Source organism: Topomyia yanbarensis, chromosome 2 (assembly GCF_030247195.1).
Source record: "Topomyia yanbarensis strain Yona2022 chromosome 2, ASM3024719v1, whole genome shotgun sequence".
NCBI classification, from domain to species: domain Eukaryota; kingdom Metazoa; phylum Arthropoda; class Insecta; order Diptera; family Culicidae; genus Topomyia; species Topomyia yanbarensis.
The window spans coordinates 184,410,990-184,425,195 of NC_080671.1; the positions used below are offsets into that span (position 1 = coordinate 184,410,990).

The following is a 14,206-nucleotide window of genomic DNA, read 5'->3' on the forward strand; positions in this document are numbered from 1 at the left end:
TTGCGAGATTTTAAGTGATTTGAACGTAAAATGAATTTTTGGCAGCTTTTTTAAGGGCATATTTGTAGTGTTTTTTGCATAATTTGACTATAGGAACAACATCCGGTTATTTTTGTTTTTCAAAGAAATGGTTGATTTTATGCATTGCATTACAGGGAACCCATACTATCTTCATAGACGTTTCAGGAATAGGAGTTTGTGTTAGTAGGGTAGGTTAGTTAGGAGGAGGTCTATTAAACTTATACATAATGTATTTTTTTAATCTAAAGTTTTATTTGAAACGGCTCAATGCGTTAGCACAACTGAGTCGTGGGTCTTTTAATTATTTTTTTACAATAAGTAAAAATAAAAAAAAAAATTCTAAGAATGTCGGTCTGCCAGATCTTATTGACGCAGTTTGCTGTTGCGTGTTGAGATCCTTTTCCTTGGCGGCGAAGCCGCTTGGGGGTCATTCAGTCTGCCTTCTCTCGCGTTATCGTTCCCGTCAATGTCATCATCGGTACTGCTTTCTTACTGTTCACGATCAGAGGTTCTTATTGGTTTCTTGTTCTTACGGGTCGCTGTTGTATATCCGTCTTCATAGGTATTTGCTTCTTTATTGGCGATGCTAGTTGTTGGTTTGGGAGCGGTTGTCGTGGTCGTTGTACCTGCAATTGGTTAATTGGATCGTTGTATTTGGTTTATCTGAAGGTGTTGGGGGCTGCTTGTTACAGTTGGCTGTAGTAGATGAGTTTTGACTAGTTGCTTCGGAGCATGATTCGTTTGATGTAATCTTCATTCGTGCGCGGGCCAGATCATGGATACGCACGTCCACCATGTCATTTTCCATATGCACGGGAATCTTGATTCTGGGGTAATTAAATTCGACCTCGTGTTGCATTTTGTTCTTTGCAATGAAGTTTTCGGCCTGTGCTAAGCTTCTAAACGTGATCAAAACACAGTTTTACGTGATGTAGCTGAATGTACGTAACTTCAGCGAGATTAAGCTCCATTTTTACTTTAACTAATTGTTCCACTTCCTGAACTGTGTGTCTAACACGAGTTTTATTAAAATTGATCGAAATCGTATTATCCTGTAGCACGGCCACTTTTGTTTCATTTGGAAAACTCATTTCACTCCGCAGCCGGGGGCAACGATACATTTTGTATGTGCACTGATATAAAACAATAGCTAGCTTGATTCACTGGTGCCTATAGCCGGCTATAGCGTAGCGATTTTTTTTTGCTTCTGCTTTGTGCGTGGTCAGAAGTTAGACTGTATATAATGTAATGATCACCAAATAAAAAATTTACTTACTCAAAATCTCTTCCATACTTAACCTTCCGGTGAAAGCGAATTGTTTGACAGTGGCAGTACACATTTGGGAACTTACTTCTCAGCTTTGTGTAATCGAATCCGTAATCATCGGACGCGCTCGAAATTTTCACTATACAAGATACTATAAAGGAGAGAGGCCATCGAGAGCTCAGTGTGTTTGACAGAAGAATTCTGGCCAGCGACAAACGGGAGAACAGCACAGACGCGAAAAACACGAGTTGTACAAGGTGTTCAAACACGCTAACTTCGAAAGTATGACCGAATACAGTGAGCTAGGCATATAGCGAACATTCTAGCTAAAGTTACCTTCGTCAGATAACTTTGAAAAGGTTTCTGGCAGACCCTGCACTTTCTGGTTGCGTGCAATCAAGGAAGATGCACTGACGGCGGATGGGGAAGGAGTCTTGCGGCGCAGGACCGAACAACTGGAAGTCTGAAATACATCTATATTAAACGATGTTAATGACACGTTTGCGTGCGGAAGTGTCCGTTATCTGGGAAGTTTCGTAACATCGACAATTCTCAAAGTGCCATCAAGCCCATCAAATATAACCTAAATTTTGAACTGAGCCATTTTTATAGCGGATTGAAAGGACGGCACCTTTGGCATAGTGGGTCTCGGTCCGTCCTACGGGGCAAATTCCAAAATTATCCGTGTGATAAAATTACATCGTAAAATCGCCAAAAATAAGTCACTAGTCGGTTTAGTTAGTGTTTAGATAACTGTTTGTCATGATTTTTATGGAATTCGAACTTCTAATGCGATAACAACAACGACGCCCGTGAATGCCCGCGATCACACTATACTCATTCGAAAGCTTTTAATTTTCTCTTTAAAATGAGTATAAGCTAGTTTTGCGAAATCAAAATTTAAAACAACTGTGAATGGAGACGCATGGTTATTACTGATATTGAATTTAAATAATCACTTTATAGCTAGAATAATGACACGAATACATGCACAGCTTTCAAATAGCATTGAGAGCATGATCTACAAGGGTTTTACTAGTGATCAAGAGTAACGAGCCGAGTGGGAAGTATGTTTTTTTAGATGGCAGAGGTATTGATAATGTTTGGAAATCAGTAAATATTTTCAACCATCAGAAATAGATTATAAAATGTTTCTGGAACTATTTCTTGCTAACTTACGCAATAACTGTCAAATAGAGTGAACACAGTTGAGTTCTAGTCATTTGATGAGACTATTTTGATCCGAATTTGCATAGCACTGATATAGCTTAAGGGTATGCGATATTATCCAAATAAAATAACACCATTGTTAAATGAACCATATACAAGAAAAAAAGGTTTTGGATTTATTTTCATTAAAGATATCAAATAAGCAATCTACATACCTTAAAACACACCTACAAAAAAAATCGTTAACCATCTTGTTGATTAGTGAATGTAATTAAACATTCCACTAAGACGCTCAAAATGTTTGTTTTGAAAATGATAGAAAATGTTACCCACTAATGAATTAAATGTTTCAAAATTAGTCGAACACATCTTAGTTGATCCGTAAAAACAAAATAGTCATTTCTGAAGCCCCATAATGAGATGTCAATTAATTCGTTTCAATATGGAAAATAAATTCCAAAATTACTATTGAAAAAAATCATTATAAAAGACAAAATACTTACTTTTGAGCCACTCTAATAAGTAGTAAAGTTAATTTCTATTTTTACAATTAAAATGGAAATTCAAGGCACAAAAACTTCTTTAAAAAAATGTTTAATGTTTGAACCTTCACAAATACATATTTTTTGAGCAACCCTAACGTATAATGAAAAAATTGTTGTGTTAATGTGTTGATATCAAAAACGATTTAGCACACGAAAATGAATATACACAAATTTTAAGAGCGATTTCGAAAAAAAATATTTTTGAGACGCCCTAATGAATAGTAAACGCTTATTTTTGAATTGTTTTAATATCAAAAACGAATTCAGCGTACCAAAATTACATAAAATCGTCCTATTTGAACCGATTCGGCAAAGTTTGGACTTTAGTCCACCTTTTGTTCTAAGTCGTGCCACTGTGCAATGCCCTGAATACATTAATTGACTTTCAGGAAGATTGTATCAAGGGTAGTGAAAAAACTGCTTTTTTTGGTTTTTAAGATAGCTGTTTTTAGGATTTCTCAGTTGAACTTCTTTAGGTTTCAAACCCAATTCTAGGAATTACTTTTCAGGTAAATCTATATGTTTATGTACCAAAATTGTTCGCTAGAGTTTCAAGTTTCAGTTTCTGCTAAATAGTACCGATTTTGATTCGGTTGGCCTATAAGAATCGGTGTCAGATAGGATTATGTTTGGTCTACATAGATGAATGCAGATCCGTCATCATAACATAGAAAACTAATATTGAACACAACAAAACAAACTTGAGAATATATATTTATTTTAAACATGGCGCGATTCCAAGTGTCCAGTGTATTTCGCGTAACACTGAACAATCGACACTGGAGGCTACGTGAATACCTTCCGAAAGATCCGGAACATCCGTGGAACCTTGTCCTAGAGCTCTGAGATTTTTCGAAAATCTTTTTGGAAATATCATTCGCATGAATTCGTGCTTGTGACTGGGATATGAACCCTGTTGATAATGTAGCAACCTTTCGGAGCATCCACAAACCTGCTCTCGAAGTCTTTGGTATTCTCGAATGTTTTTTTCAATATTTTTTTTACATTTTAACGACATTCAATTAGACAGAGATTACTGGGTAGGGAAAGTTATGAAAATTTAGAGCCATACTACTCAAGTGAGAGCAAGGATGTGAAGTATACAGATCGGAAAACTAGAAGTGGCAGGGTCATTAGAACAGGCTTAATATCTTACGGGCTTAACTTTTGTCTTCTGCTGACAAGGGTCGAGCTTAGGCAGCAAAACTACGAATCATTCAAGTTCACCAGCATGTCTCCTGGTGAAGAGAGACTTGTCTCTCTTTACCGTGAGAACCGACTGCACACCCCCCCCCCCCCCCCCGCTCACCGATTTCGCCAGATTTTCAGAGTAGCGTTCATCCAATGTTCTTTGGGATTAAGATTAGTAATAATGGTTCAAATCAACGATGAACGAGGGAAGTTTCAGATTGGTTGGTTATCGGATTAGTATTCGAAATATGTTGCTCACTGTGAGGTCACTTTTTTTTTTAAAAAATTGTGTTGAAAGTATGCACGAATGCATTTCATAGGTAGCGTGATACCAAGAGCTGCATTTTCAGTTCTTAGTTCTCAGTCGCATTAAGAATTTGAGTAAACGCTATTTAAAGTATGTACTTCAAACATATGCAATCAACTCTTTAGCAAAATTCAGTTTTCCTCCACATAATGCACTACTACGCCATATTTTTCGCTTTACCATTGATTTGGTTTGGCCTTTGAGATTTCTCACACTGATGTTATCCCATGTTGATTTAGCTGAGCATTTATCTGAGCTCTGCCACTGAGGTGTGGTTTTATAAAAAGATCGCGTAACATCATATTCTAAATGTTCTCAAACGATATAAAATCTGAAGAAAACTATAAGAGTTCTAAGAAATGTATCATCACACTGTTAGGTGTATTATCTTTTTTTCTCAATTGTTCGTAAATAATTTTTCAAGTACCTTAACAATTCCTTCTTCATGCATAAACTTTTATTTTGCGTGAAACAAAATTGTTCCCAAAATCGTAAATAAAGCTCCATGAATTCTTGAACCGCGTTTTTACGCAACGAAAACAGGACCATGAACAAAAATCGTGTTTTTTATAATTATGTTCAATTTCGCCCGCGTAACGCTTTTTTAGTGGAAATATTTGTTTTTATTTCGTGAACTTTAGTCGCGGTTTCATTACCAAATCACCAACTTTATGAATAATATTCATAAAGCCAAAGGTTGATTCACAATGTTATTCATATATGTAGGAACATTAGTTCACAAAATCAAAACATTCTGGATATTTTGTCGTAAGCTATTTCACGAAACTCAGAGCGGAATATTATTTTCGAATCCATTCAATCCTCGTGATCTAATTCATGATCCCTAATATATTAGTCACTGTTCAAAATCCGTGTCCGTGAAATATTTCACAACATCATGTATTCGTGAACTGATTTATGGTACCTAGTATAATAGTCACGGCTTACCATTCATGCTCGTGAAATGGTACACGAAATCATAAAATATTACTCATGTATTCGTAAACTGGTTCATAATTCCTAATATAATAGTCATTTCTGACCGTTCATGCTCGTCAAATATTTCATAAAATCATGAAATATTATTCATTGATTCGTGAAATGGTTCATGATTCCTAATACATGGTTTAAGATCTATTTTGCGTGCTTGTGATATTTAGAGGATATTCCGAATCATCTTCGATTTCATGAAACATCATAATGAAATTTCTTTTACAAACTTTTTACCAAAATTTGGAGTATTATTCGTGGAATCATTTTTGTTCCATGCACATTTTCATGAATTGTCCAGCTGCTAGCGACCAGTAATAGGTACGAGCAGTCGATATAAGAAAACTATTAGGACCTCGAACATTTTGTGTTCATTTGATAAGGGTCAGTGTGAAATCTGGACAGAAAACGAAAAATGGCGCTGAACACCACAAATCGTAATCGTGATATAGTTCGCAGAACAATATACCGCGAATCAGTTACACTTTTATGATCCAGAAATACGAATACTATAATAAAACTGCTGATATCTTGAACATGTGTCACACAACTCGTGACAAAAATATCACAAATAGTGACTAAGCTTCTGAAATCATGAACATACACTGCCCGTCATAAGTTTGGAATCGCTTCTATAAGTATTGCAACACCCATATTGAATATTGCAACACCTCGCAAAGTTTAGCATCACCTAGGAAGGCTCAGTTCATGGGGTTGTATCTCGAAATCCTCATTACCTGCATTTTTGCTCTCTTCAGGAAAGTTCATTAAATGAAGGCGATTACGGTGAACATTTTAGTTTCAAATTTTGTCACTGCATTGCGCTAGTGTAGGGGACGGTGGGGAGTTGCGAACCATGGGGAATTGTGAACACCGTCAATTTCCGCTAAGCTATAAAAGAAAAAAAAATGTGGTAACTACTTTTATATGTTTCCACTGTCATAACATCACTTTCTCATTAGCAAGTTTTTCATTAATTCATGTTCTTCGTGTTCAGGTAACTATCGAATGAATACACAAAACAAGAAGTTTTTTTTACTCAATTGTATTTGTGGTATATGGAGTCCCGTTACGTAGCTGATTTCAAAGTAGATTAATGCAAAACATTCCTTGGGCAATTGGCTTTCATTGATAGAAAAAATTGGACGATACTTTAGTGTGTCGGAGATACGTATTTTTCGAAGATATGTAAAGTGGGGAGTTGTGAACCACCATTACTGGGGAGTTGTGAACCATACATTTCAGTGGATTATAGTTCTTTTAAAAATGAACAGTATCATAATTCTAAAATCAGGGATGATTCATACATGTTATGATATAAAAAGGTTAAATTTTATGCGAAGAACAGGATTCTACCACAATTTAAATCTCCCCGTGCCACAACTACGAATTCAGGTGGCTTGGCACGAATCATTTTGACACCTACACATTGCGAATCAGATCACTTTTTCATCTCATCTTTAGTTTAGAAATATCTTAAAATTTATCTTCTATAGCCCAAATAAAAATAAACCACAAAAATATTCCATTTTTTCTACTCTTTGCGATGGTTCACAACTCCCCAACAAACTAAAAAATGCCGATTTCACGCATTTTGTTATATCTCAAAGAAGAGAACGATTATTTTAAATTGCTTCAGCCTGTGGATGTATTAAGGTGTCCTTTACAAATACCAGGTCAAATTTCGAAAATCGACCAATGTTTATGTAGTTATGCCCCGAAAACAAAACATTGCTCACAACCCCCCACCGTCCCTTACATGTGAAGTTGTGCACAACTTGTTTCATTTCATTTCATTCTAACGACCTGGAAGGTTCGTGTTTTCTGATGGCTCATTCAAATGGCTCATGCACCTGACAATCCTGACAATCGTTTTGATTTCGAGCTCTGTCGCCACGTGGCGCTAGTGTATATGTAAAATAATACATTTTGAATATGTTTTATCTGGTGATCTTGATTTTCTAGAAGATTCGTGCCCTCGGCGAAGTTGTGTAGAAGGACATGATCTGTTTGATTCGGAACTATGCCATCGCATAGCGCTAGCGTACATACACTACCCGTCGAAGGTTTGGAATCATTTCAATAAGTATTGCAAAGCCCACATCAAAAATTGCAATATCTAGAAAAGTTTAGCATCATCTAGAAGTTGGGAAATTCAGGACGCTCATTCCTGAAATTCATATTTTCTACTTAAGTACTCTCTTTAGTACAGTTGATCTAATGGTCAATGGAATCCTTTAGGTGAATAGTTTAGATCAGAATTCTGTCACTACGTGGTGCTAGTATGCATGTAAACTGGTGTGTTTTCAACTTTTGTTGTCCCGCTTTCCTAGCGGCCTACAGAGATCGTATCTTCCGCAAAGCTGCTAAAAATTAAATGGTCGTGTGGATGATTGTTATGTTGGTTCGACACGCTATTACCACGTGGCGCTAGTGTACATGTGGTTAACACGTTTTCACCTTTTTTGTGTGATTACCCGGAATGATAAGATGCGGATAAGATTAAAGGAAGGTGAATGTTGCATGGGTAGTTATTTGCTCAATTCGGAAAGTTTTCACCACGGGGCGCTAGCGTACATGAGAAATAATAAACTTTAAAACTTGTTATAATGTACCTGGCAATTTAGAAAGCTCGTGTCTTCAGTGAAGTTGTTTAAATGCGCTCAGTCGTGCGCATTATGATCTTTTACGGAACTAGGCCATTATTTTAAATAAATTGGATCTAAACGATACATCTCAAGCATTGAATGAATCAGATGTAATGTATTGAAAACACTTGAAAATATAGTGAAAATAATTTGGATGATTTGAATGTACTACATAGGAAAAAAAACATCCGATTATTTAGTAATATGTTAATATTTATGTTTCGAAAAAGCTTTGTCAATAATGTTACTGACATTATTCTCGTCTCGAGTAAAGTACGCTTAAGGTGGTGGCCTGCTTCACAAGCTAAAAAATGATTTTTTATTGCTTACATCAATAAATAAGCTATTTTAGAATGTATTACACCCAATTCAAAATATTTTGAAAGAATTAGAGTAGAAGTATTTTTCAAGCTCATGGTCAAACAATGCAGGCTTTTCGAAAAATGAGATGGATCAAGTTGAAATGCACCACTTCACATATACACAAACGTCATCTACTGACAGAATTTTGAGCTAAAATGTTCAACTACTATACCCCCTTGCACTAAAGTACAACCCTGTAGAAGAGAGTAAGTATGTAGCTAATTATGATTTCGAGATGCCGCATCATGAATTTACCCTTTTCTAGGTGATGCTAAACTTTTCCGGGGATGTGTATTTAATATGGGCTAGCAATGCATATTGAAACGATTCCCAACTTTTGACGGGTAGTGTATGTACACTACTGCTACGTGATGGCATAGTTCCGAATCAAACAGATCATGTTCTTCTACACAACTTCGCTGAGGGCACGAATCTTCTAGAAAATCTTTTTAAACTCACGGTAGCCGGCTACCGAGAGTATCCTATATTTTCTAAACAAAAGCAATTTCACTTCCACACAGCCGTCCGTGAGAGTAATGCCTAGAAAATATAATCTTATCTTCATAATGGTCCGGATCACTATTTAATGCGACAGTATTCAGACAAATTTCGCTATTGCTTCTCTACGATAAACTACCGAGTGATCATACGTTATACAGTCAAAGAGTTATGATAGCTCAAGATGTTATAAATCAAGATAAAAAATGCATTGTTTTACATATACACTAGCGCCACGTAGTAACAGAGTTTCAAATTAAAACGATTGTCATGTGCATGGTCATAACGATTTGAATGAAATTTCAGAAAACACGAACCTTACAGGTCGTTAGAATTGAATGAAATGAAACAAGTTGAAGTGCACAACTTCACATGTATACTAGCGCCATGCAGTGACACAATTCCAAACTAAAATGTTCACCTGCCGGATCCCCTCGACTTAATGAACAACTTTCCTGAAGACTGCAAATATGTAGACAATCAGGATTTCGAGATACAGCCTCGTGAATTGAGCCTTTCTAGGTGATGCTAAACTTTTGGGGGGGGGGGGGTGTTGCAATATTCAATATAAGTGTTGCAATACTTATAGAAGCGATTCCAAACTTTTGACGGGTAGTGCAAATAAACAAAAAGCTGTACTCGCGACTAAATGACAAGACAACGTGAATAGAAATTATAAAAATCGCGACAAAGTTCCTGAAATCATGAACATGAATCACATTAATCGTGATTAAAATATCAAAAATCGTGACTAAGATCCAGCAATCATGAACTAAATGACAAGACAACGTGAATAGAAATTATAAAAATCGCGACAATGTTTCTGAAATCATGAACATGAATCACATTAATCGTGATTAAAATATCAAAAATCGTGACTAAGATCCAGCAATCATGAACATAAATTACTCTACTCATGATTAAAATACCACAATAACGTGAAGAGAAATTATTGAAATTGGGACTAACAACCTGAAATCAGTACATAAATCCCGCTAGTCTGACAGAAAAATCCGATGGTACGAATAAAATAGCGCGGTAACGTGGTGAGAAACAACGAAAATCACAAATATGCTCCTGAAATCATGAACACCGTTTGACTACAAGCGGTGTATTCCTAAATGATGAACAAGAATCACAACAAAAATTAAACAAGTCCAGGGAACAACAACAGTAACCCAACCAAACATTCGAATGTAAGGCCATTTGTATATTCGGGGCGAACTAGTTTTTTGAAAACACAAATAGTATCATGAATACGAGGATTATTATTCATGATTTCAGGAACTTGGTCATGGTTTTCGTAAATCGTTCAGTTCACGAAATCGTGATCTTTGTTTCATAAATTTATGAACGGATTTTTTTCGTGTACATCAAATTTTTTTAATGAAATTTTCAAAGCTCGAAGCTTCGATTTTTTAGGAAAAACGTTCTTGTATGCAGTAATACACGAAATATTTTTTAATTAATTGTTAAGGTACGAGGAATTACTCCTATCACACTGGTTATTTTTTGAGTTCTGGGAATTTGGTTTATCTGCTGGACTTCCATCAAGATCACCACAAACTTTTTTAAAAATAGGCTTTCGGGAAAAAAGCAATAACTCCGTCAATTATCAATATTCTATAAACTGTTGTTCGTATTTTTTTTCATTGAAAAATGTGCTATCAACAGGCTATAACTTTGATATTATAAAATCATTCTAACATACCTTTCAAAAAAAATCAAACTTTCTTCAATTTATTCTCGTAAAAAGGTATGTAACCATTTTAACGCAGCAAAGGCAAGGCCCGTAACATCCCGTTTGTGACTGACATGTTTTTTTTTGATGACACAAAGAAGTGATTCGCGGTACCAGGGATAATTCCACCAATCGCCCCCAATTTGCATAGCTATTTCAGATCACAAAAAGTGTTGTACTTTAACCGAGTTCTTTTAAATTTTTCTCCTGCCATGCGAACCTACCATACATTTAAACCGATAGAGTGACAATAGAAACAGTACAATATTGAAATCATAATCCATATATTGACCATATAATAGATACACCGTTTGTGTGTATACGTTATTGTTCATGTCGAAAAAAACATCATTTACATGTAATGTACGATCAGTTCAGATTCACTCAAAACTAATAAAAACATCGCGTTTGGGCACTGAGTACTGTGCATAAGCGATCGTTCGGAAACGATTTTCCGCATCAACACGCGTTCATCATTGTCGAGCAGTAACTGTCATCATCTAACTGAGCACAAAAAAGAGGAAATGAAAAATGAACCAACCGAGCAATAACAATGGTGCGCATTGTCCTCCACTCCTTCTGAACCTTATATCCACGAGAAATAAGTACTCCAATAACGACTTGAATCTCGTCCAAAACCGATTGTCACCAAACAAAAATAACTAATGGAATCGAATGAACGGCTTGTGAAAACGATCTAAGAAAATAAAAGATTTTGTTTTTTTCTTTAATAAAAACGATTGCTTATTATTTAATAGATCTCTTTGCATAGTCTTTCTTGAAAAAAAAAATTAAAGTTTAACAAATTCATGCTTTAACCAAAATTCGACAATCTAAACTGTTAGCCTTCACGATTAATCCTTGAGTGAAATTACAAACTTCGTATAACTAGCATCGGCCTCATGCTCACCTCACCCAGAGAGGTACATTGAAACGCCTCAATACGCGTGTAGTCTCTAGGAATAACATTGCGCCCCGCACAGATCCAGTCTTTGCTGCATTTTTATCTTCTTATATTTACATCTTAATTCACCGAAAATGCGTTCTTGTCGTCTTCGTTTGGAACTACCATCGGTTGGAGTTGCTACTAGCAGCATTAGGAAGCATAACGCCCGATCCACGGTTGTTGGCCTCCAATCTGGCGTCATACGTAATATTCCGGAGAGCTGGTACTATCATTGATGAGCGGATGTTTGGCAGAAGGTGCCGTCCCGTTTGATTGGCGCGACTGGGACTGCTGCTGGTGTGGAACTGGCTGCTGGCTGTGTTGATGCTGTTGCACTACTCCAGCACGATCGCGAAGTTTACTCTTGAGCTCATCTCTTTCCTGCTTGATCATTGCCAGTTCCATTTTCATATGATGCATCTCGCTCTGCAACTGGCGATTGGTGATTTCCAAATCATGGCGCTGCTGTAATCGCTTGGAGCGGCAGTTTTGAGCATATCCACGGTTCTTCAGCGTGCGCCTTTTCTGCTTTAGACGAACAACCTGATCACGTGGGCAACCGTGCAGGCGCTTGTTGAGTTCCCGTACCGAGAGCGACATCAGCAGATCGTCATTGATGATGTCGTCGCTACTGTTGCTACTTTGGTAGCAACTGCTACCACCGGTGCCCATTCTGGGTGATCCAAGAGATCCAGCGGAACTAACCGAATGTGGACGATTGGAATGTCCATGGAGATTAAGATGATGATGTGAACCACCGTGCAGTGGACTAAGGTGATCTAACTGGCCATGATGGTGAGAGTATCCATTGGAAGCATGGGATTGCATGTATTCTTTACGATCAAGCCAATCACCTTCTGCCGAAATAGCAAACTGATGCGATGGTCGTAGATCTAATGGTTGCTCCATTCGCATGGTCTGCGGAACGATCATCATATTTTCCATCTGATCGGGCTGGATCCGATTGCTATAATACGAGTAGGAACCAGAATTGGGGTGATTTGGCGAACCAACTACCGGAGGTGTCTCCGGCGGCGTTGACGGTACACCCGCAATGGGTGGGTTCAACAAAACTGGTTGGCCATGTGTAGGATGCGGATAGAAGTCCGATGTGGGTGTGATTGAGTTCACCTTCCGTTCCTCAACATGCCAACCGTTGGCCTTCAGTCGTATCGGTATGAACCCATTTTCATCTCCTGCCGGGGCCCAAATTTTCCCATTTCCGACCGTTGGACTTATATCCTCTCGCTTCACACTAGTATCTTCTAGATGCTCCAGCACGAATTCCTGTATGTAATTATCTGCGAATGTAGGTTCCTCGAGATTCATTACTCTGGCAACGCGTTCTCCCGGTAGTTTCATATAACAATTTTTATATTTATTCACTTGGTGTCAAAAAAAAGTGCTTCAACAGACCAGGAAAGCGGTACAAGGTTTTAGTGGTTTATCTCCACAACTTTTAAATAACGCGAGCTGCTTGGGGCACTGCTCTTCCGTATTTTGTTTCGAGCTCTCACTATTTACAAGCAGACCGACTAGCGGAAACCTTCTCCAGCTTGCATAATTCACCAACAACCAAAACAGAAAACACCGACTTTCCAAACACGTCTACTCGTTACAGTTCTGCCATCCCACGTGCTCCACTGCTAAGGGTCGATCGTTGACTTGACACCGCCAATTACTTTTAATCACACAGCACTCAGACTCGATCGAGCGATAGTTTGGCTTGTTGACAGTAAATCAACCCGGCTCAATACAAAACTAATTACGCGTAACGCAGCTCTATCGACTTTCTGCGGCGGCAAAAGCTTCGAACACTCTTATCAACCCGCGGGTTTAAACGGTAGTCCCGACGATAACTGAAACTCCACACGGCGAGAAAGGAGCGACGATGTACAACGAGCGATGTGAATTCATCCGCGACTGGACATGAAATAAATGAAAAATATGTGGCGAAATCCCCATAAGGAAAATCATTCCACTCGGATGTGGAACGCCAACTGTGGGGCAGCCGCACCAATACTCAGACATGCGCATCCTAGACATCGTCGGAACGCGAAAAAAGAGAGAAAGAATGTTTATGCATAGGCATTTCTTCACCCGGCAGACAAAAGTCACCGCCAACGTCAACCAGTCAGATTGCACGAACTCTCCTCATCTTCCGACTACGTCAACATCGCAATGTACCGATGTCCAGTGGAATCGAATGCAATGCCGAGCGAAAGAGTACGCGCTCAGTAGGAGGTGGCTTGTGGGAGCTTTCGCTCTACATAACTCCGCCCATATTTCGCGCAGTGGGTCAAAAAGCTCTCTGTACCTTATTTCGCGCATGGTCACTGTTTCTGTTTCATGTTACGAGCGAGAGCTAGTGCACCGGTAAAGGAATGCTCCGCTAAATCTAATGATATTTGGCAGTATGTGACTCTAACTAAATGCCACTTGGGAAAAATGGTGTTCATCTATCAGAAAGGACAAAAATCTGTCTATCGAAAGTAAAAGTGAGTTTTTTATTGCACACA

General features: G+C 37.9%; 1 protein-coding gene across 1 annotated transcript; it reads right to left on the reverse strand.

The window, feature by feature from the left end:
* Window positions 1-11,489: 11,489 nt before the first annotated feature.
* Window positions 11,490-13,676, reverse strand: LOC131682364 (transcription factor MafB). The gene has a single exon (XM_058963784.1). It carries the CDS (start codon window positions 13,047-13,049, stop codon window positions 11,886-11,888), a length of 1,164 nt encoding a protein of 387 aa, XP_058819767.1. The 5' UTR covers window positions 13,050-13,676; the 3' UTR covers window positions 11,490-11,885.
* Window positions 13,677-14,206: the final 530 nt, after the last annotated feature.